Source organism: Stegodyphus dumicola, chromosome 3 (assembly GCF_044657685.1).
Source record: "Stegodyphus dumicola isolate Sdum_Otavi_A_Nest chromosome 3, ASM4465768v1".
NCBI lineage: Eukaryota > Metazoa > Arthropoda > Arachnida > Araneae > Eresidae > Stegodyphus > Stegodyphus dumicola.
The window spans coordinates 229,302,877-229,327,785 of NC_140770.1; the positions used below are offsets into that span (position 1 = coordinate 229,302,877).

At 30.2% G+C, this 24,909-nt stretch overlaps 1 protein-coding gene across 4 annotated transcripts in view; it reads left to right on the forward strand.

The window, feature by feature from the left end:
• Window positions 1-24,909, forward strand: part of LOC118200795 (testis-expressed protein 2-like) — a 71,445-nt gene that overhangs the window by 35,792 nt on the left and 10,744 nt on the right. For 2 of the 4 annotated variants that reach the window (XR_015040415.1, XR_015040414.1), the window contains exons 6-9: window positions 156-385; window positions 6,319-6,369; window positions 6,470-6,566; window positions 18,033-18,153. Coding sequence is in view for 2 of the 4 variants with exons in the window: in XM_085813882.1 (XP_085670008.1) it covers window positions 156-385; window positions 6,319-6,369; window positions 6,470-6,670; window positions 18,033-18,153 (603 nt within the window). In the remaining 2 variants the exon portion in view is untranslated. Of the gene's footprint in view, window positions 1-155; window positions 386-6,318; window positions 6,370-6,469; window positions 6,671-18,032; window positions 18,154-24,909 lie in introns of all 4 variants that reach the window. The other 2 variants (XM_085813882.1, XM_085813881.1) reach the window with 1 other exon arrangement.

Below are 24,909 nucleotides of genomic sequence, written 5' to 3' on the forward strand. Positions count from 1 at the left end.
CGTTATTTAAATAGAATACTTTTGCATGCATCTTTTAAATGATAATTAAATTTGAATTGAGATGTTAATATTTATTTAGTTTATAAATTGTTTTGCATTGATAAACTAAATAAATATTTAAAATCTTCAGTACTTATATAAAGTTATTATTTTAGATGCCGACCTTTGTAGAATCACTCCAAGTCAGCGATGTATTCTTGGGCACCAACCTTCCACAAATTCATACAGTTTCAAATCTAGTTAGAGACAGCTTTGGTATGTGGATTGATTTTGATTTTAATTATGATGGGAGTTTCCTGATGACTCTGAAAACTAGATTAAAGATGACTAGAGGGAAGCATTTGGAAAATACTGGTATTACAGATCCATCAGCAGTGAAACAGAAGTATGCTTATCCTTAATGATTGCATGCAAGTTTAATCACATTTAAAATGTGTTATTTAATTATATATATATATATATATATATATATATATATATATATATATATATAATTAAATATATATATATATATATATATATAATTAAATATATATATATATATATATATATATATATATATATATATATATATAATTGTAAGGCAAATTGCACTTTTAGATAAAAATAAAGCAGGTAACATTTCTTTTATATTTGAATACTAATTCATAAAAAGAAAATATTGGCATATTTTTTACATTAAAATCACCGGTTCTTTCTAATTATCTGCTCTGAAAGTATCCAACTTGTTGGCAATTAATTTTTTTGCCAAGCTAACATGGGATAGTAAAAATTTCACAAAGATATAAAAAAGATATCAAAGATATAAGCGAACTCTCTCCGTAGGAGAGACTAGTTGCTTCAGCATGCATGAATAAATAAAGATACAACATACTTGATGGGAGTTTGGAACAGAAGTAAAGTTTTATTGGATATGTACAAATTTACAGATATTTATAAAGGTATATGTTGTAGGATTCAAAAATTCCCATACTGAGTCCATAATGTAAAAATATTTTGCAGTAGTGCGACTATGAGGACGATTCTGTGTTGCAACATTCTCCCTCTTTTCTAAAAAGGGTGCATTTAGTAACCGGCAATAGAAAGAAATGGCGTCAGTTGAGCAGAGAATCAATATCAAATTGTGTTCGCATGGGAAAGAGTGCTATGGAGACTTTCAAAATGTTGAAGTATGTGTACGGAAGTGAAACCTTATCAAGAATGCAAGCTTTTGAGTGGCATTGTCGTTTCAGAGAAGGCAGGAAAAGTGCTGAAGATGACAAGCGCTGTGGCCATCTCATGACTTCGTGCACCTATGCAAACATCAAAAAGGTCTCTGCGGCAGTACGTGCAAACAGGCAGCAAACAATTTGCCAAATAGCAGAATCAGTTAGGATATCAGAGGCCACATACTGCTATTAATGTACTGATTAAGGATCTTAACATACATAGGGTGTGTCAACACATCATTCCCCGCATGTTAAATGTAGACAAAAGGGAATTTGAATGGAATGGTGGGAGATTTAATCTCGGCTGATGGCAAAGATTCTTTCCTACTTGGCAGAATTGTTACCGGAGACGAGAAATGGTGTTTTTTGTATGACTTGCAAACCAAGAGAGCATCGGCAATCTCCACGAAAGCAGAAATACCACCAAGATTGCTCTAAAGGAATGGTCATGCTAGAGGTATTCTTTGATATCAAGGGCATTGTGCATCTGGAATTTATCCCTGAAGGACACACTGTGAACAAAGAAATAAATCTATATCAAAATCATGCGTTGTTTGCATCAGTCGATCTGGAAGAAGAGACCAAAAATGTGGGCTGAGCAGTCATGGGTGCTGTTGCATGGCAACGCTCCTGCTCACCAAACCCTACTCGTGAATGACATTCTTGCGAAAACGAAAATAACTGTTTTGCCTCATCCTTCTTTCTCACTAGATCTCGCACCCTGCAATTTCTTCCTATTTCCTAAACTGGCAAGATGCTTGCAGGGTCATCGATTTCAATCTTTAGATGAAGTTAAATGTGCATGTCAGGCTGAATTAAAGGACATGGCCAAAAATGGATTCCAGACACGCTTGATAAACTTTGCTGGCAAATGTGTGTTTTTGCACAATGGTCTTATTTTGAAGGAGGATGTGTTTCTGCAATTTAATTCATAATATTTTTTATGTTATAGACTCAGTCCGGAAACTTTTGAATCCTACCTTGTATATTGGTGGTGCCATCTATGGGCTAAAAACATATTTCAAGCTAACATCTTTTTTATACTCTCACTTTGCATTTAAATATCAAGTATCATCCTGATTAAATACAATAAAATTTATGTTAGCTCACACATAAAAATTTAGATCACATTGGTATTCGTTTTAAATCCATCTTTCTTGCAAACATTTCATGTTTTGCAATATTCACAGTTTTTATCAAAAAATCTGCAATCATATCAATAGTGAGCATATTTTGTATGTTAATATGCATAAGTTTCACAGCTTCTTGCTGGTGTTGTGTATCTATTTCAATTTACCATCATATGTGCTATTTTTACTGAGATTAATAGCAATGTTGTTATTATAGTATAATCATACCTGCCAACTTTTTACAAATTTTTCGTAATTTTTACGAAAATGCGTTTGTCTTTACGATTTTATGATCGTAATCCATTTTTTACAATTTTTTTCCTTTTTCAAGTGTTTTTAGTGATTTTTGTCGAAATTTTAGAATTTGTCACCAATTCAGTGATTTTCGCCAATTGCATCGTGTTTTACCACCAACTACCGACTACTTCGAATCCAGTAACCTGCGGTTTCTCCCAACTCGCCGCTTAACCAGCCAATCCAATGCGCTGAACTTGTTTCTCCCACTCTTTTCTTTTTCGAATTTTCTTTAATACGTCGTTGTTACGAAATGAGTTCAAAAAAACCGTATTCTCAATATTTTCGGCCTGCCTACAAAGCCGAATTTCCAACAATTCAAAAGAAATAACTATGCATTTTGCAACGTGTGCGTGTGTGGCTTCGTAATAAGTCACGGTGGAAGAAGCGACATTGTGAAGCATGTTAAGTCTAAAAAGCATGAAGTTGTGAGCCTGTGATTACATTGTAAGGAAGTTTCCTTTGCAAAATGAAGTTCTTTTAAATGCTGAAGTGGCAAATTTGAAACAAATTGAAAATTCATCTTTTGAAAAGATTCGTTTTCTTATTGATAAATTTCAATTTTTGTTAACAATTAAAGAAAATGAATGCCATAATGATGCTTTAGATGAACTACAGAACCCATTTTCTGCTGTACAGTTTGAAGACTTTGCCAGTTCTAGAGAAGATAGACTTGATGTCCTCGTTGGTACCATAAAAAGAATAAGAGCTGATGGAACACCAAAATATGACAGACTAGCAAGAGTTTTATGTGCTATTCTCGTAATTCCACACAGTAATGCTGAGTGCGAGAGAGTCTTCACAAACCCTGACAGGGCCCTCCCCCAGGCAAATGTGTCACCTCGATTACACATCTTAGTTTACAACTTATATTAGGCATGTTGTGTTGGCATTGGAGCAGTTGCAAAAGCATACTTTGCTTTAATTAAATGCCAGAACTATTATAAAATAAGCTAAGCTTTAAGAGTAGCCTGTACATTTAAAAACAACAAAAGAGAAAAGAAAAAACCAGCAAACTCCCCTGCGTTTATGAACACCAAGTATATAAACATTGGCCAAACCGCCAATATTATGTCATCGGCCAATCTGAGGCAACCACGTTAATTAATTGCCAATTGGCCTCTGAATTAAATTTGCATGAGGAAAACAATAGAACATTAAGTCAACAGCAAGCCTCTTTTCCTCATGCAAAAAAAAAAAAAAAAAAAACTTACAAAAAATTAACAGAATTCACACTTTGTTTCTATAATATGGATACGATACTTTTTATTCGTAATTACTATAAACAATTAAACAAACTTTTTGAAATCCATAGCAGTTACAACTTTCGTAAATAAATCCGCATTATTTAACTTATCGGGGATGAATTCAAGGTCAAACACCCTATCATTCACCAGTCTTCTATTAAAGTGATATCATACATTAATGTGCTTAGTTCGACTATTTTCTATTGGTGATCTAGAAAAATCAATGGCAGATTTGTTATCACAAAATAATTTACATTCTTTCAAATTGCACTTAAAAACTTCATCTTGTAAAATGTTTTTTGTCCACATTAATTCCTAATGGCTAAACTATGAGAATAGTTTTGTCAGGAATTTATGAGAAAAACAACGGGTTTATCTGTAGTTCTTTAACTTAAATTATAAATTGGGGTTTTCCCAGTGTGAGAAATTGAATGTATTGAACAAAAATTATACTGAAATATTTTTGTACGAATTTGCTTTTCATTTTTGTCTTCTTAATTGAAGGAACATTCTCACTGAACACACTATGATGCCATTTAAACATTTTACTCAGTTTGATTGCAGTATTATAGATTAGACACTTATCATAATATAAAACACTAGGTGCTGCTTACATATTTTGCTTTTAAAACTTGTTCCTAAATGTATGAAACTATATTAAAAAGGAAATACTTTTAAAATTATTTGTTGAAATGGCTTCTTCGCATAAACAAAAAAATCTGATGTGTACACCACATGACTTCCTTGTACGGAATATTAAATTATACGCATTTTTTCTTGCATTTTATTTAAACTTATTAGATTGAATTAAACCTACTTCGCCGACAGCGCATAAACCACAATAGAATAAATGCATTCTTTAAAATTCACTTTGTTAACCATAGTGACACTCTGGTGCTAGGTTTACTTAACAGTATTATATTTCATTCATATTATAACTCAGAATGCACAAAATGTATATCATTTAAAGAATTATCTAATCATTGCCACATGTTCTATTCAAATACTATAATAAAGCTAGAACTATGTAAAAAAAAATTAAGCAAGCAAAACAAAAAAGAAAGTTTTTCACAGACGATTGAGTATTTCTCATTTAATTAATTCAGTTCTCACTTCGCGAGAAGGCAAAAATACATAAAAACTCAAAATATCTGTATTAAAAATTACGAAGTAAATCTCAAACTCTTATTTCCTCGAAAAAATTCCAGAAAGAATTAAGCATGATTTAATTGGCAACAATAAATGAATGCGTTATCTTTGTTGTTGTGAAGCTAAGTTTCTCTAGATTGGCAACAAATCCACTAGTCTCCTGTTTCAAACGTAAACATCAATGGCCGCCATTAAAAACAGGCTTAGTGGCAATTAAGCAACTATAAAATTGCTGATAATTCTAAAAATATTGCACACAGATTTACTAAAGGCATAAAATCCTTAAACGGAAGATAAAAACAACATAATTCAATCATTTTAAAGCAAAAAATTTACAATTTACAAACATTTAAGAGTAAAGAAACTGAGATCACCGAGCCGGGTAATAGAGTGGATATATATATAAATATATTTATATATGTTTGGTGCGGCTGATTGCAACCAAAATACGAGGTGCACATCTACATGCTATAGCAGTCCTATATACAAAATTTCAACGTTCTGAGGCTACTCGTTTTTGAGTTATGCGAGATACGTACGTACATACGTTCGTACAGACGCCATGAAAAATTCTCTTCAGAATTAATTTTAAAGCAGTTTTATAATTTTTTGAAGGAAAAGAGTATTTTATTCTGTCCTTACGTACAGATATCAGGCAAAAACATCGTTAAATTGCATTCGATAGCGGTCAAAATGGATATTTTCTTTGAAATATGCTGCGTGAAACTTTTCGCGATTACAATACTTCCTTTTTACTTCGTACAAGGAAGTAAAAAATGACATTTTTAGCTTTTTTACAGTTCTGAAGCATATCTCTGGTAAATTTAACTTCATTACTATCATCAGTAAGCTTCTGAAAATGATCTGTGTATCAATAATATGATGCACTGTAGCATATGAAGTGTTTGAGTCTTGATATATTAAAAATCAAATGCTAATGTCGTAATTATCAGCATGTTACTAACCCATTTCCTGTGATTGAAAATAAGCTTAAATCTAATTCTTGGTTAAAAATTAGCCTGAAATTATTTTACATACTTGATATTTGTATTTTCAAGAAGCTTGCTTCAAAATATTGTATATTTATATATTGATTCCATTTTGAATAAAATCATGATGGTATATATGATTTTATGTTCTTTGCATGTTTTAACACCATTTAAATTTCCCTATGTGTAAATAAAATCAGATAAGTTTTGAATAAAAATAATTAGAATCTTTTAGAAGTTGTTAAAAATTTTTAATATATGTATGCATATATATTTATATTTACATATTTTTTTATCTCAGTGGAGATTCCATTGATTCTTCAGATGAGGATGAAAGTGAAGCAAAATCACAGTATGTATCAAATTTTAGTGTTCCTTAGTTTTAGTATTTAACATGTTAATGTTTCTTTGCTGTTATAATTTCAAATCTAAATTTCATCCTTTCATTTCAGGTCTGTTAACCGAAATAAGTTGTTCAACAAAATTGAGAAATGGATTTCATATAGGCATTTTCAGACAGTCGCACAGAGCAAATTTGTAAAACGCTATGTAGGGGATATATCAAATATGCCTCTTACTCTTACTGTAGAAGTAAATGCTTTGCATGGAATTCTAACTGTTAATATTCCTCCTGTTCCCTCTGACCGTGTGTGGTAATGAATAATTTTTTCATTGCTTTTTGTGAATGTTTTTAAATTTTAGTTTGGTAATTTGCATGACAGCTTATCCAATTATATGTACAATTATGATTCTAACAATTATTTGCCAATAACATACTTATACATATATTATAATAATACATGTATAAAAAATGCAACAAAAATATTGCACTGTAAAGAATAATCAAATATTTATATACTGCTATCATAGCTTACATAAAGATTAGTATCAGTGCAAATTTTTGTATGTGAAATTTTCACTGAATTCAAGATATTTTTGTAAATTGCTTGCTGTATGGCTAATATGGCATTAGGAAAAGTTTAAAGAATATTTTCTTATGTTGTAAAATGAATTTTAACTATTATTGTGAATTTTAATTCTGAGATGATAGCAATAAAAAATGTAAATTCTCTAGATGAAAGAAATGTATGCTGAGTTAACATGCAAATTGGTTAAAAGTTGTGAAAAACATGTAATATGTCTCCTTTGTTTAAATTATCATTCTCAGATACTATCACAAAATCATTAATTTCTGAATTAGATTGTTGATTGAAAAAGTACTTTGTTAAAAAGTAAAATATTCTGCATTCTCTAATTGAATAATTTCTCACTAATATTCGTAATTTCCATTTGCCCATATACTTTGTAGAGATTTTCAAGATTTAAAAAAAAAAAAAAAAAAAATGAAATTCAACCATTTACTCTTTGGGAATACTCTATGCATAGAGGAAATTTGATAATTCTTGACATTCTCCGCCACTGAAAGGATGACTCACGAGAAATATAAGACCCAAATCCAGGTGGCGATGAATTATCATCCACCACATTTTAACATTAATGAGAATAGCAAAAGTTTTTTTTTTTTTAAAGTAGTTTTTTTAATTTGGGAACATGAAAATTCAGTTCTGCTCTTTGTAGGATCAAAGCCTAAATTGCACCAGAGCCCAGTGGAGCTCGGCTCCAGAAATTCTTAGTTTTTGAGATGAATCATAATTTTAGCTGGAGCACCAGAGCCCTAAATAAAAGGGTTCCGGCACTTCTTTTGTGTAAGTTCTCCATAATTTCAACAAGCAAATTTTATTTTAATAATAAATATGCTTTAAAAATCAATTCTAACTTCTGAATGCAGGCCTGTCTTTCCCTCAGAAACCAACCTTGGGGCTCATTTTGGTTTATTTCTCGACCTCTGAAGATTTAAATGCTCATTTTTTTTAATTAGAAGAATGTATTAAGAGATACAAAAGATATATAATTATCAGAGATTTTAATTCAAAACAATTTAATTGAGGGCTTCTTTTAATGATGACCATGGTTACATTTTAAATGATTTTATTATATACAATAACAATAGTTTACTTACTTTTATTATATACAATAACTTACAATAACTTGATTCTCCGCTGACTTTTCCCTCATCTATTGGTAAAGGTTTGACAGATTTGGCACTTGCTTCTGAAAAGATTGACATAAAAGATAATCGATTTAGGGTTTTAGACTGCCGAGACTCTTATTGATCATAAATATATTTTATTAAGAGGAATTGAAGATACGGAAGTAGTTCTTCAGAGGTATAGATATCTGGGGATAAAAATGTATTGGATCGCTTTTGTAAAAAGATGAGAAAGGATATTCAAAGGTTGAAAAAAAGGTTGAGGTTACTTACAGTAGGATAGGAAATATATAATGTGGCTCTGGAATTGAAATAAGTGATGATTAAATATGCAGATAAAAATTTGAAAATTACAAAGAAAAGATACCGGGAAATTTCTTGGATGACCGCTGAACTCGAAAAAACAAAAAGGAGAGTGAGAGCCTTTAGAAAAAGCTTTCAGGTAAATAATATATCAAGATTAAAGTGCAGGGAAAGATTCTGTATAAATATGCTGTATTGCTGGCTATATGTCAGAAATTGATTAAAAAAAGTGAAGAGAGAAAGTAAATATAGATATTTCCTAAGAAGCTTAGAATATTACTTTTTAAAAATATCAACTGGAAAGGTAAAGAAAAGGATTATTTGTAAAAGTTCTGAAGGAAGAAGATTCTGGAAAAATCTCAGAAAGGATTATAAAGGATGTTTTATTCATAAACAATGATGCTGATTACTCTGTGATGACTAATATAAAAGATGTAAAATTAGAACATTACTGTTCTATTCCCGGGGAAGAATTCTCGAAACAAGAGATCCAGATGGTGAAAACTAAAAGTGGGCTAGGTACAAATGGAATTAAGGTGTGTAAAGTAAAAATGGAATTAAGTACAAATTGGTATTTGTTCTGATTTTATGGTTCTTTTATACAATAAATGTTTTAAATTTCATATTGTTCCTAAATGTTGGAAGATGGGGGAGTGGTCTTAATTCCGAAAGAAGATGTAAAATGTAGACCAGTTTGTTTGTTAAAGATCCTGCCATAGGTTTTTGACAAATTATGTATTGACCTTGGAAATCAAGTCAAGGAAGCAATATGGTTTTATAATAGGGCCACGTTGCTAATGATGCATTATAAGATTTTGTAAATTATGTTCGAGAAAAGAAAAAAAAAAAATGTTTCATGCAGCAGCTGTCTCCTTTGATATTAAAAAAGCTTTTGATTAAATGAATTGGAGTATGCTTTTAAAAATGCTGTTTTAATAGCATTAAGGGTTCCTATTGACATTTTTGAACTTTTACAAAACTATTTCAAAGAAGGAAAGGTGTCATTTTATATAGAAGATAAGGCAGGTGATAAATTATATGAAGTGAAGAGAGGATGCCCTCAAAGGTCATGCAGTGCTCCATTGACTTGGAATATCATTATCAATGAATTATGCAATAAAGAGTTCTCCGATCATGTAGAAATGTTTTATTATGCCAACAACTTAATGCTTGTTGTGTCAGAATGTTCCCTGGAGAAAACATTTAAAGGTGCTGTAAATAAAATTGATACTGTAAATAATAATTGTGCTGTAAATAAAATTAATAGGTACTCTTTTTTGGGTAGATTTTTAAAATCATATAAAAAAATTCCATGTTGCAATAAAATCATTTAACTGTTTAACATTTTCATTTAAGGACATTAGCTCAGTATCCAATTCAGTGTTAAAAAATTGCACCCATCTCTTTTTTCTCTTCAAGCATACCCATCCTTTTTTCTCTAGATTTATCAACAGCTCCTTCATCAGATAGGTATTTCACATGTCTTGCTTTCTTTGATGGTTTAAATGTTGGCTGTATATTTTTATTTTTCATTATTTAAGTTGCTGCTGTTTGAAATTTGTGTCTAAAATTATTCAAGTATGTATAACAGTCTTTTAGGTCTGGATAAATTTATAAGCCATTGTATCTTGATTGAGTAATTTTATTTATATCATTCATTTAGAAGAGAATATCGTGAAGTTATTAAGAACAAAAAATTGAAATTGTCCAAATGCAGTTGCCTCAAAGGAGATTACCAGGTCACTTCTTTCAGTCTTGTTAGCCAGAGTAACTAACAGGCCATAATAAACATCACAATACTGACATCTTATTGCTTTAACATTGTCAATTCTGACTACCCAGCAAATGACACTCAGTTTTTTTAAACTAAGTTCTTAAATAAATAAAAAAGTTCAATAAAAATTTTCCATCTGTTTACTTATGATGAAAATGTTGAAAACAACTTTTGCAACTTTTAAAATAAATAACTCTAGGGACAATTTTGCAGTAACACAGAGTATTAGATTATAACTATGACATCTACATAGTGGAAAAGAAAATGTGAGTATACTTCCATCAGATATTCTTTTGTTTACATCAAAATGTTTTTCTGTCACTTTGCCCCATTGTCCTAATCTTGTCCTCCATAATCATTCAATTCAGATTATGCTCATTTAAAATATGTCTTTGTGTATTTCTATAAATAAGTAAATAGGTTTCTAATTAAAAAAAAGTATAATCAAACAATAACACATCCATAAGTTTTTCGAGATACTTTCTAAAAAGTTTTTTGCAACAACCTAGCATATAATAAAAATACAAAAACTATTTATTTCTAATTCTAAATAAGGAGATAATATATGCAAAGAAGTTTATCAAGATCTTTCTGCAATCAGCTGTAGAAAATGAATTGGTGAAAATTGCCTAAATTAAGTTTTTTAATTATACAGCTTCATAAATTTATCTTCAGATGATTATTATTTTTCTTTGAAATAACAAGTTATTACTTTGTTGAGGTTTTAGTTTTTTGTATACTATCACATTCTTATAAGTTATTTAAATAAAATTTGCATGGGTAAAAAGTAAAGTAATATATTTTTATAAAAAGCATAAATGAAACTTTAACAGCAAGATGATAAATTAGAAAATAATTAGTAAAAAATATTATCTGTAAATGAAAGTAATATTATATGGTGGGCATACATAAACATTTTATGTAGAAACGGTGATAAAATTAATTTTTGTAAATGATATTACCTTTTGGTTCAGCACATGTGGTTATGTGAACAGAAATTCATAATATAGTTTAGTCTATAATTTCAAATGGACGAGAAATGCTTACATTCATTTTTGAAAGAGAAGACACAAGTTCAATAAAAATTATACACAGTGCAAAATTTTTATTTTTTTAATGAGATGTTTAAGCTATTGTCTTTTACATTTTTTAATGCCATATTAAGCACTGAAAAAATTATTTAGCACATTTTTTCCAAAGCAAATAATTCAGTTTTTTAGAACTAAGAAATAGACAGGATTTTAGCATACAATTTTCCAGTCCTGAATGTAAAAATTTTGTATTCTCATTTGTCGAAAAAATGAGGAACTTTATGCATTTATTTGCAACATGTGCCCGAGAGTTTTTTCCTAACTGAGAGTTTTGTTGAAAGTTACTTAATATGTATTTATAATGCAGTAGTTGAATTTATGTCTAATTCGCTTCTATTACCATATTCTTTCTCCTATTGGAAATTTTATAAAGGCATTATGAATCTGAAAAAAAAAAATCATAGTAGATATTCATACAAAAGGCTTAGAAAGTGTTGTAATTTAATTCACTCATAAGCCATATGTTTAATGAAATGAAATTCTTAATTATTAAGAAAAATTGGACTAATGTTGCTAAAAAAGTGCTTTAGATGTAATGATCTTTCAGATATTCTAAAACAAATTTCAGTTTAAAGAAGAGATGGGTAAAAATAATCTCGAAATAGAATGCATTAAATTACTCGTAAAATGTAGGGAAGTAAACTGCATGATGCTTATTAAAGCATATTTAAAAAGCACCTAAGGTGGTTTTAATTTTGAGGATCATTCAGGACATCTTAAATATGTTTTAACTTTCTTTATGCATGAAATAACTTAGAACACATTTTTAACATTCTTTTAAATTTTGAATCTAAGTTTTAAAGATCATGTTATTGCGCAAATTATCATATTTCCTGCATGTGCATCATGTCCAGAAATATCCTTATGCAGCCTTTACTTTTTACAGCCAGTGGTTGTAGATACATACTTCTTGTTACTGAAATATTTTAAATGACATATTTTGACATTTCTAAACTAGAAAATCAATTTTGTAGAAATTAAAAAATCTAATTTTTTATATGGTCTTTCAATTATTGTAGTTGTGCTTAGAAAGCATTTATATTTACTAATTGAATGGCCAGTTGCTTAAAATAGGTATTTTAAAAAGAAAAATATATAATGGTTTTAATGAGTCTAGTTAGTATAATTTCATGAGTCTAGCTAATCATTATTAATAATAAAGATGAAGAGCTGTATTTATTGCTTTTAAATCACAAAGTTTGTTAATTGATAATAGATTGAATTTGAACAAAGAATTACAAGTCTTTGCTGAAGGGGAACACACAGTCATATGGTTGATAAAAATATTTTATTTCAGGCAGTGGCAAAGCATTTTGCTGAATTTTTTGATTAAATTTGAAAAACAAATATCTTAAGCTTTTCTGAGGGACTACATATTTGTTTTAGGTTGTTAAATTTCCTGTTTAAATTTGAAACATAAATATATCATGCTTTATTGAGTGGTTACACAATGCTTTCAAATTGTTGAGTTTATAAAATTTTTACACAAAACATAAATAAATTCAGACTTCAGGGTGCACATGTTGGGGCGGAGAATTTTGTGTTCAAAATTTAGTGGCTCTGGGTGCTGCTATTTTTCCACAATGCAAAGAAAAAACATACAGTAGAATCCCACAAACTCAGCTCCTGATTACTCAGCATTTTGTATAACTTGATGATAATTTTTTTAATTGCTAAAATCTGCTGGTCAGGCAGAACATGCTGTTTAAAATAATGTGGTACAGTCAAAAATCTTTAATACGGAGTCATCGGGACTTCGGCGATTCTGAATTATAGATCATCAGTTTAAATCTGATAAGATGCCATGCAGAAATTATGAAATTAAAAATATGAAACCGTAAAATAAAGAGCAAATATGATCTAAAGGGTATCAAAATTTACAAAAAGAAAAAGCTTAATATTTATTTGTTTACTTTATTAAACATTTCTTTCAATGTAAGTTGTTTAAGTTGCTTCGTTTTATGTGATACTTTCTCTTTAATTCTATAAGCAGACATAATTTCTTGTTCAGTTACAAAGTTCCGCTGTTTAAGTCCTATAATTGCTGTGTCGAGAATACCGACTAATTTGTCAATCAAAATTTTTTTGTTTTCAATAACCTTTGTGTCACTTTCTTCGCTATCGGAAGCGAATTATAATGACGAGGAACTTGATTTAAATCATATCAAAGACAGAGTACATTGAGAGGAAATACTACATTTAGTAAGGAATTATAAGCCAAATAAAATAAAAACATCTGCCCTGAAGATAAGGATAGTGCTGACAGATCAACTTCCAGTTCATTGCACGCCACGACGCCCCCCTCGCAGAGCAGGGTGAAATTGATAAACAGATTTCGGAATGGTTAGGGAAACAAAGGATATGCCTTTATCCATTTTTGCAGCAATTCCACTTTTTGTTTGATAGACATGGAAAACATACTTTTGCTTTGTAGATCCTTTCGCAGCTCCAGCATCGGAAATTCTATTTGACATAATCGAAAGTTCAAGCTTACTTTTATAAAATTGCTCTAACAGTTTTCAAAAAATAATAAGCCGTATCCAGTTTGAAGATTAAGGAACAATGCAATCGGCAACATTAACTGAAATAGATAATTTTAGCTTAGCTCATACCGTCTGTTATACATTAAACAGGCATGCGTAAATGCCTATGCGCATGCGTGAACGCATTATGGGTTGGCTCATGCGCAGAAAGTTTGTAGCTTTGAGGTCCAGATTATAGATCATTCCGGATTAATGACTTTTGACTGTAGTTTATTAATAGCTGGACTGTAATAATTTCTAAAATGCCCTATTTGTTACAAACAGTATAAATTCATTTTAATTACTTTTTGTTGCAATTATAGTACACTTATATGTGTATTGAATGTCCATATATTTTCTTGTTCTATCAAAGATTTTTTATGGTATTCTAATTTCGCAATTTTTGTCTCTTTGTGACACTATTTCTTATTTCTTGAAATCTGTGCAATAGATTTAATGACGGGGTTTTGTTCTTTTTATGAAAATTCCAATATACCTTATTCCTCTTCTGAGTAATAAAAATGCTTGAAAAGTCAGGTAATCACTATATTACTATTCAGATTCCTGTTTTCTATTGCTAGCTGTTAGGAGGTTTATGGCTTTACTGTCTTGTAAGGTAAACTTTTAGTTCATTCTGGGTAGTTTCTCAGTTTATTTAGTGTGGCATTGTGTGAGGGGAAAATTTCTGACAAGAAAAAATAAAATGAAATTGGATGTCTTAAGAGACTGGAGGAAGATAAAATTATTAATAAAATTACCGTGGGTTTAGGTGTTTGACAAATATTATGAGTTGTGAATAACTCATCCCTTCTGCAAAATTCAACATTTTCACTAGCATCCTCTCAGTCCATATTAAGTTTGTAGGATTGCACTTATAGACTTTTTATTATTTAATAATAGAGATTATAATATATAAAACAAAAAGTTGGAAAAAATTAGCTCAAGTGTTTAATTTTAAAATCTGTGAATTTTGCCATTTTTTGGGGGTATATACAAAATTTTAGAACCAAATTCATACAGAATCAAAAATTGATCAAAAGAATGCTCTTACTTCTATTATAAAGTAAGAAATTCTTTTTATCAGTTTTTGATTTTGAATGAATTTAGTTCTAAAATTTTGTAGATACGAAAAAAGATGGCAGAATTCCCAGATTTTGAAATTACCATATTTGACTGCATATAAGAGACATTTTTTTCCCTAAATTTGGTCTCAAAAAAGTTACCTGCATCTTATATGTGAAGGACACAGGTTAACTTTCAATACTGAATGCTATTTTTAGCCCGGATAAAGATCTACATCTGCCATAATTATTTTGCGCATGCGTAAAATATCTGTCGCCAAAAAGCGCCAAAGTTTGAAGCTGATGTCGAAATTCGAACAGGTTCGACGGCCACATTATGTCTGTGGAGCCTTTTCTTCTTTACATAGATTTTCTTTTACTCAGCTGACACACGTGTCGGTATCGGTACTACTCTGTATAAAAGTGTCGATATCGGTGCTAAAAACTACTTGTTTAAAAAAAATACCCTGGAAAATATGACCATAGGAAACAAGATATTAAGCTATACAATTCAGTATAGACTAGAGTGTTAAACTACGCGAAAGTGCATGGAAACAGCAGCAAGGCATTTCGGTCCACCACCTACCAAAAAAATGATGAATACTTAAATACTTGGCGACTGCAGGAAGATCAACTGGCATAAGTCTTTCAACCAAAGATCTGGCATAAGTGTTTCAACCAAAATAATAATCAATGAGACCAAAGGATTTGCAGAAAAACATGGGAATCAGAACTTTTCAGGGTCTGAGGGCTGGTGCTACAGGTTCATGAAAAGGCAAGGCTTATCAATGCACACAAAAACAAGTACTGCACAGAAAATGCCAGCAGATTATGAAGAAAAAATACTAGCATTTCATAGGTTTGTTATAAATGCATGCAAGAAAACTTCTTTTGAGCTCGGTCAAATAGGAAATATGGATTAAATTCCACTCACATTTGATGTACCATCCAATAAGAATGAGTATTAAAGGGTCTAAATCAATAACCATAAAAACCACAGGTCATGAAGAAACCCGATATGCAATTGTTCTAACATGTTGTGGTAATGGCACAAAACTACCGCCGTTTTTCACATTCAAAAGAAAAACTTCCAATGGGTGTAATTGTTCATGTTCATCCGAAAGGTGGAATGACGAAGCTGGAATGAAACTGTGATTACAGAATGTATGGGCGAGGCGACCTGGTGGACTCTTAAGAAAACCCTCTCTTTTGGTTTTGGATCCGTTTAGCGCCCATAGAACTGAAACCATAAAGAATAAAGCGAGAAAATTAAAAACCCAAACAGCTGTCATTCCTGGTGGACTGACTAGCCAATTGCAGCCTTTAGATGTATCGGTGAATAAGCCATTTAAGGAAAAAGTGCGAGAATGATGGAACAAGTGGATAGGAGAGCCACATCACGCCCTCACACCCTCAGGTAGAATGAAGCGGCCCTTTATTTCACAAGTGTGTGAGTGGGTAGAAAGATCTTGGGAGGACATAAAGGCTGAAGTAATTGAAAAATTGAAGTCCTTTAAGAAGTGCGGAATCAGTAATGCTCTTGACGGAACAGAAGACGACGCATTATTCGAAGAAGGTGATACTAGCGATGACGGAAACAGAAGTGATGACGATATTCTCGTTTTCGATGATGATGATAGTGAAAAGGATTTTTATGGTTTTGAAAGTGATTAAAGTCTAATTTCATGATAGGCAATGTTTTCCTTGAATCTGTTTTTTTTTTTTTTTTTTTTTTCTGCTTTATTTTGTATTATATTTGATTGCTTGTCGTTCATTCATTTATTCATTATTGAAATTTACTTATCATGTTCAAAATAGCGTGCCATTTGTTAATTTTCCTTAATTAAAATATGTTTGGTAATTGCATTCAACGATTGTTTATTTGGCTTTTATGAAACGTGAGAACTGAAAGAAACCACGTTTTAAGTTATTGAAACTTTTTTACCTTGTGTGTGGCCTTCTAAATAAGGGTGCGCCTTATATACCATTGCGTCTTATATGCCGTCAAATACAGTATCTCAGTTAATTTTTGTCAACTTTTTGTTTTATATTTTATAATCTTTATTATTAAGTAATGAATAATCTTTGTAAGTCTAGACAAGGCTTGGTATTTTCATATAGCTTCTTGGTCTTTTATCATATTCATCTTTTAGCATATTGTTTGTCTGTGCTGGCAGTTTTCTGAATATTGATCCGAATAACAGGTGTGAATGAAGATCCACACCTATTGTTGGGATAAAATCGTAACAAGCAGAAATATGATCTTATTTTTGTTCTGCTATCAGTGTGTGAAGGATGAGAGAAGAATAACCCATCCCCTCTCTTTTTTTTTAAGACATTTTTGTGCGAAATGTCTGTATTGATGTTGAAATTTACTAATTCAAAGAGACAGATGATGATTTTCCAGCAGAACTTGTTGAGTTTTTTCGATGTTCTTATCCCTTTGGGACTGAAAATGAAGAATGACAACTTCTGGGTTCATCATCAACGTCTTTGTATCTACTAAAAATTGTCCATACTAATAAAAAGCATTGAATTGTGTTAGTGCTTGAACATGATATATTTTACACAATATTTCAAATATCTCTGTTGTAGTGTTCCTGCTTTACAGCAAAACTCTGCTATTCTTTCTCGAGCTTTTGAATCCATGACAACAGGTATTTATTGGATCAAATAAAATGATTAACTGCATGGAAAATTCTACCCATAAACAGATGATACTTTATGAAAAGCAAGTTGAGATGGCATAATGATAAGTGCTTACTGTTTGGCATTTATGTTGGAATTCATTAAAAAAGATTCCTGAAACTGCATAGATGTACTATGTATATGCATGTTTATTTCATAAATCTATATCCTGAGTTATTTACTTCACATATAGCATATCTGTAATCTATCTTATTTCTCTTATACATGCTGAAATTAACTACTTAATCGAAGGCTGAAAAATAAAGATCAATATTTTAAGCTGTTAGTTACAATCTTTACTGTCATGCACCCTGCAATGCTTAATTTTATTTTGTTTCATTATACTCATCAGTAGAGAGTTCTTTGATTCATTGAAGGTGCTTTTTCATTTTTTGATGTCTGAAACTTTCTGGGATAAATGGAAACTTATCTTTTTAACATTCTGTATATCTTACTATACTAATATGAAAGTAATCGTTGTATATTTGAATAGAAGTTGTCTTCAAGATATCTTATTTTTTCTTAGGTATGGTTTCCGGAAAGATCCTGTCTTGTCTCTTACTGCTTATCCTAAAGTTGGAACTCGTGAGATAAACTTGTCAGCTGTTGTGCAAATGATAGAGAGAAAATTAATTCAAGAATTTAAAGTAAGAATATTTTCACAATTTTCTGATTATGATCTTATATTTATTTTAACTATTTAAGAGGGAAAAGATTAAGAATATTTTAAAATATTAAGTAGTATATCATGCAAAACTGTGAATCATTTTTTACTTCCTTGTACGAAGTAAAAAGGAAGTATTGTAATCGGGAAAAGTTTCAGGCAGGATAGTTCAACGAAAATATCCATTTTGACCACTATTGAATGCAATTTAACGATGTTTCTGCGTGATATCTGTACATAAGGACAGAATAAAAAACTCATTTCCTCCAAAAAAATTATAAAACTGCTTTAAAATTAATTCTGAAGAGAGTTTTTCGCGGGGTCTGTACGAACGTATGTATGTTCATACGTTTGTACATATGTTCACATTCATACCAAATACGTACGTATCTCGCATAACTCAAAAACGAGTAGCCTCAGAACATTGAAATTTTGTATATAGGACTGCTATAACATGTAGATGTGCACCTCTTATTTTGGTTGCAATCGGCCGCACTAAACCTATATAAATATATTTATATATTAGAAATTGTAGTAAGCTCACCTAAAAGTTATCAGGAGCTGTGGCTCCAAAAAAAGTTCAACAAATTTAAAAAAAAAAAAATGTCATTGAAAGGTGAGAAATTATGCTACACAAGAAAATAAACACGGTAAAAAACTAAGCGTTGGAAACTAGTAATGGCAAAAAATACAGTAAAATCAAACCATGAAACAAGTTAAAACATAAAACAAACAAAATCAGATAAAAATTGAAAGCGGAAAATGGTAAATTAGCTGGATTCGAAGTCCAATCTAGCTTTTCAAGGAAAATTTCTAATTGAATGTCGAATCAAGCTAGCTCCATTACGCGTTTCACCAAAACAGACAATTGAAACTTTTTCGCAACAAAATTTTTAATTAGACAAAGTGTCTTAGAAAATGTATTAGTCTCAATTCTCTGTTCCATTTTCCTGACGCGTCCGCGCAAAATGACACATTAAGGTGTTAAAATATGTAAAAACTATTCCGATTACATCAAAAATCAAGATAAAAATAAAAATAAAAATAAATAGCGGTCTGCTATTAGTCCTAAATATACAATAACATACGGGCTGGACCTGCAAGCTTAAAGATTTATACCTTTATAAAATTTAGAAATCTGTAATTAAATTTAAATGAAAACAAACACAGTGGGTTTTGCTAAGACCAAGAAAAAAGTTGTAGTAAAAGAAACAGAAAAAACTTACCTTTCTTTGCTCTTATATGTTTGTAAATTGTACATTTTTTGCTTTAAAAATGATTGAATTATGTTGTTTTTATCTTCCGGTTAAAGTTTTTATGCCTTTAATAAATCTGTATGCAATATTTTTAGAATTATCAACAATTTTACAGTTGTCTAAGTGCCTCTAAGCCTTTTTTTAAGGGGGGTCATTGATGTTTACATTTGAAACATGAGACTAGTGGATTTGTTGCCAATCTAGAGAAACTTAGCTTCGCAACAACAAAGATAACGCATTCATTTATTATTGCCATTTAAATCATGCTTAATTCTTTCTGGAATTTTTTCGAGGAAATAAGTGTTTAAGGTTTACTTCGTAATTTTTAATATAGATATTTTGAGTTTTTATGTATTTTTGCCCTCTCGTGAAGTGAGAACTGAATTAATTGAATGAGAAATACTCAATCGTCTGTGAAAAACTGTTTCTTTTTTTGTTTTGTTTGCTTAATTTCTTTTATAGACCATTCTAGCTTTATTATAGCATTTGAATAGAACGTGGCAACGATTAGATAATTCTATTCTTTAAATGATATAAATTTTGTGCATTATGAGTTATAATATGTACGAAATATAATACTCTTAAGGGAATCTAGCACCAGAGTGTCGCTATGGTGAACAAATACTAGAGTGAATTTTAAAGAATGCATTTATTCTATTGTAGTTTATGCACTGTCGGCGAAGTAGATTTAATTCAATTAAGTTTAAATGAAATGCAAGAAAAAATGCGTATAATTTAATATTCCGTACAAGAAAGTCATGTGGTGTACACATCAGATTTTTTATTTTATTTTAATTATTTATTTTTTATAAGTCTTAAATTAAGTTCTAAATTTTTAAAAATAGATTTTGTAGGTATAATAATAATTAAATAATTCTTTTTGGTTCAGTTATTTGAATATATTTTTGTTGCTTCTTGCATAAGGAGATACAGTCAAAAGTCATTAATCCGGACTCGTCGGGACTTCGACGATTCCGGATTATAGATCATCAATTTAAATCTCGTAAGATGGCATGCAGAAATTCTAAAATTAAAAATATGAAACAGTAATTTATGAAATAAAGTACAATTATGATCTAAAGGTATCAAATTTTACAAAAAAAAAGCTTAATATTTATTTGTTTACTTTATTAAACATTTCTTTTAATGTAAGTTGTTTAAGTTGCTTCGTTTTATGTGATAATACTTTCTCTTTAATTCTATAAACAGACATAATTTCTTGTTCAGTTACAAAGTTCCACTGTTCAAGTCCCGTAATTGCTGTGCCGAGAATACCGACTAACTTGTCGATCGAAATTTTTTCGTTTTCACTAACCTCTCTGTCACCTTCTTCATGTCTTTATCCATTTTTTGCAGCAATTCCACTTTTTGTTGGATGAACATCGAAACATACTTTTGTTTTGTAGATCCTTTGGGAGCTCCAGCATCGGAAATTCTATTTGACATAATCGAAAGTTCAAGTTTACTTTTATAAAGTTGCTCTTACAGTCTGCAAAAAATAATAAGCCGGATCCAATTCGAAGATTAAGGAACAACACAATTATCGACATTAACTGAAATAGATAATTAGATAATTTTAGCTTATACCGTCTGTTATACATAAAACGCGCACGTGAACATATTCTGTGCTTGCGCACACGCATATGCGCAGTTGTAAAGGTCTTACATGCACGCGTAAACGCCTATGCGCATGTGTCAACGCGGCGCATGCGCAGAAAGTTTTTAGCTTTGAGGTCCGGATTATAGATCATTCTGTATTATGGGTGTCCGAATTTACGACTTTTGACTGTACTAATTCAGTTTGCATTTGTCATTAACATTAGTCAATTATGTGCATGGAAAAAACATGCAAATTTTTAGTAAAACACTCTTTACCTCTCCTCCCCTCCAAAATAATTTTTAAAATTAAGACTAATTAGTTGTTAGTATTTTGTTTGAACTCTTCACTCTAACTGTAATGCATTATTTACATCAGCATCTGTCAAGCAATATTTTGGGAGAGATTAGGTAATTAAAGAAATATATCATATCTACCAATACACTACATAGAAAACTTAGATCTCATTTTAGCTTTGATGCAAGTCAATGCTTAATTTATATATTTTTTAAATATACGAAAAATGGTGAGATTTATTTAGAGAATAAATTTAATTACTAAGTTAGCCAGATCGATTTAACTTAGGAAAGAAGTATGTTTATGTATTTCAAACTCCAGCTGGTGTTAAGTAGAAAAATTCTTTTAAAACTTTTAGACCAATGCAGGTGCCGCAAAAAAAAAAAAAAAAAAAAAAAAAAAAAAAAAAGAAGAGAAAATTAGGGAAAAAAAAAAAAAAAAAAGAAACTGAAGTACTTGTACTCACAACTAGTGACTTGCATTAGAGCTAATATCTTCTGTGTGGAAGAGGAACCACCTAAACATGTAAGCTTCGAAGAAAATAAACAATACCATAGAAAAATATTCTGGACCCAAATGACTGCTTAACAATTGTTTTTGGATTATTAATCTACAGCTAACATTGAAATGTTATGAAAAGCTTACAATTTACTAGCTTTGCTTTTAATAGTTTTGAGAATATTATGACTGGTATTATTCACATAACACAGTCTCATTTTTGTCAGTGTTGTTTTGTATTTTTACTTATTATAGTAGTTACAGGCAAAAGTTTTCAGAATTATTATATGTGTACCTTAATTGTATGTATATGTGTAGTTTTGAAATACCTTAATTACAAAATTGAGATTTGTCTGATATCAAAATATAAAGTATATTTTATCACTGCCATACTTGATTTTATTTGTTGTTGCTTGTAAATTAATTACATTAGTAGAAGTTGAAAAGAGAATTTAATTAGCAATCTGTAATCCTTTCATAGTTTTTGTGGTTCTAAATGTAAAACAGTTAAAATTGTCATCCCCGAGGAGCAGTAGCTCAAAAAAGTTAAAAAACTGTTGAACTAAATGGTGAATGCAGTTAACTTCCTAAAAACAACTTTGTTTGTAGGATATTCAGTTGAAAACTTATATGCATATATAGAGGTCGAAAAACAATGAGAGGACTTATAGCAAATCTTAGTCAAAATGCTAAATTATTTTCTTTTTCTGATTATTTTTAGCTCTGTACTTACATTTTAAAATGGTAAGTAAATTGAATAACTTGTATTTCTTGTCCTAACTGAAATTAAATACACCTATATGAAAAATGCGTATAAATATGAAATAAACCTATTGTGGAGTGTAAAGTAATTAAATTTTCAACAAAGTATTTTTTGATTTTTTGTTCTGAATTTTTTGGCTCTGAATTTAATCTTAAATCATGTAATCTTTGAATGATGATGTTATGTAACCTTTGACTATTGTAAACACTATAGCTGAATTTGTATACATTTCTCTCTTTAATTTAAAAATTATTTCCTTAGTTTTTTTTTTTTTTTTTTTGGTTATTGCCACTTTTATGGTCGAAACTAGTTTCCGTAATGTTGGTTTTCACTGGTTATAAACCTTTGATTAAAGCATTTTGGCAGAAACTTGTCAGCCCTGTGTACACATTAAGCAAGGTTTGAAACAGATTTTCTTGTGAAAATACATAATATAAGTCTGAAGACTTTTAGTGCCAATAAAGGCTCATAACAGTATATTTTTAAAAGGTCTAAGAAAGCAAAAAAATATATTTTCTTCATAATTAAAATATAAATAGTATTTAATACTTTAAGTATTGGTGGAAATGCTATATATATCATTTGCTTCTGGTTCCATACTATCACCATCACTGCCGATGCTGCTGCAGCTTTCTGATTTGTGAAGAGAGTCCTAAGGAATCGCTGTTATCTTGCTAAATAAATTATGTTTTTGATTTTTTTTAACAGGTAGTTTTAGACAACTTGTACACCGCGAAAAAAAAAGTTTTATCTCCCGTTCTACTGGGCCGATTGACAAAATTCAATATGCTTTTTCCCTGTCTCAAAATTGCTGCTTAGGATATATATTAGATTTATATATAGCTTTGTTCTAACATAACTATTTTGACAAAAAATTGGACTTTTTCTGAAATAACATAGCAATTTTTCCCATATTTCTATTCTACTACTCAAATTATGCCTAAATATGAAATTTTGTCATTTTTGGTGAGAAATTTACAGAGAAATTTAGAAATTTATCTTGGCAAATTTTTTTCAGTTTGTGCCAAGAATTCACTGTCCTCTACCGGGAAAAAAAGTCATCGTTCATGCTTTCAAATAATTTTAACAAAATGTATAAACCACATTTTTGTTATTTATCACTTATAATAAATACACCAAGTTTTAAAACGTTACAAAATGTAAATTCATGTATATCTTAGGAAATTTTGAATAAAAAAACTCTAATTTTTTGCAGTTATGCTTAGAAATACATGTACTAGGTTATAATTTTAAAAAAAATTTCCAAAAATTTATAAAAATTATTTTAAAATACAAATTTTAAAAATAAATCATAAAAAATAGGCAAATTCTATTTGGAATGAACTTAAATTTCGAAATATGAAAGGAAGAATCAAATAAGTTTAATAAAAAAGAGATATTAATAGATATATATCAAATTCAATTAACAGTGAGGAGCTAAAATTTTGAGAGCTAATTTTTTAAAAACTACGCATGCGATTTTTACAAAACTTGTCTGTTTGGCATAATTTGAGTCGTAGAATCAAAACATGGAAAAAAATTGGCATGTCATTTCAAAAAAAAGTTCGATTTTATGTAAAAATACCTGTATTAGAACAGTGCCATATATAAAGCTACATATCCTAAGTCGTGCTTTCGAGACATGAAAAATGCAAGTTGAATTTCGTCAATCAGCCCACTAGAATGGGAGATATAGAACTGTCACCTCTTCCCCCCCTTTTTTTACTTCCTTGTATGAAGTAAAAAAGGAAGTATTGTAATCGCGAAAAGTTTCAGGCAGCATATTTCAACGAAAATATCCATTTTGACCGCTATCAAATGCAATTTAACGATGTTTTTGCATGATATCTGTACGTAAGGACAGAATAAAATACTCTTTTCCTTCAAAAAAATTATAAAACTGCTTCAAAATTAATTCTGAAGAGAATTTTTCGTGGCGTCTGTACGAACGTATGTATGTACGTATCTCGCATAACTCAAAAACGAGTAGCCTCAGAACGTTGAAATTTTGTATATAGGACTGCTATAACATGTAGATGTGCACCTCGTAATTTGGTTGCAATCAGCCACACCAAACGTATATAAATATATTTATATATATATCCACTCTGTTACCCGGCTCAGTTTCTTTACTCTTCTATGTTTGTAAATTGTATATTTTTTGCTTTAAAAATGATTGTATTATGTTGTTTTTATCTTCCGGTTAAGGTTTTTATGCCTTTAGTAAATCTGTATGCAATATTTTTAGAATTATCAACAATTTTACAGTTGTCTAAGTGCCTCTAAGCCTTTTTTTAATGGGGGCCATTGATGTTTACATTTGAAATA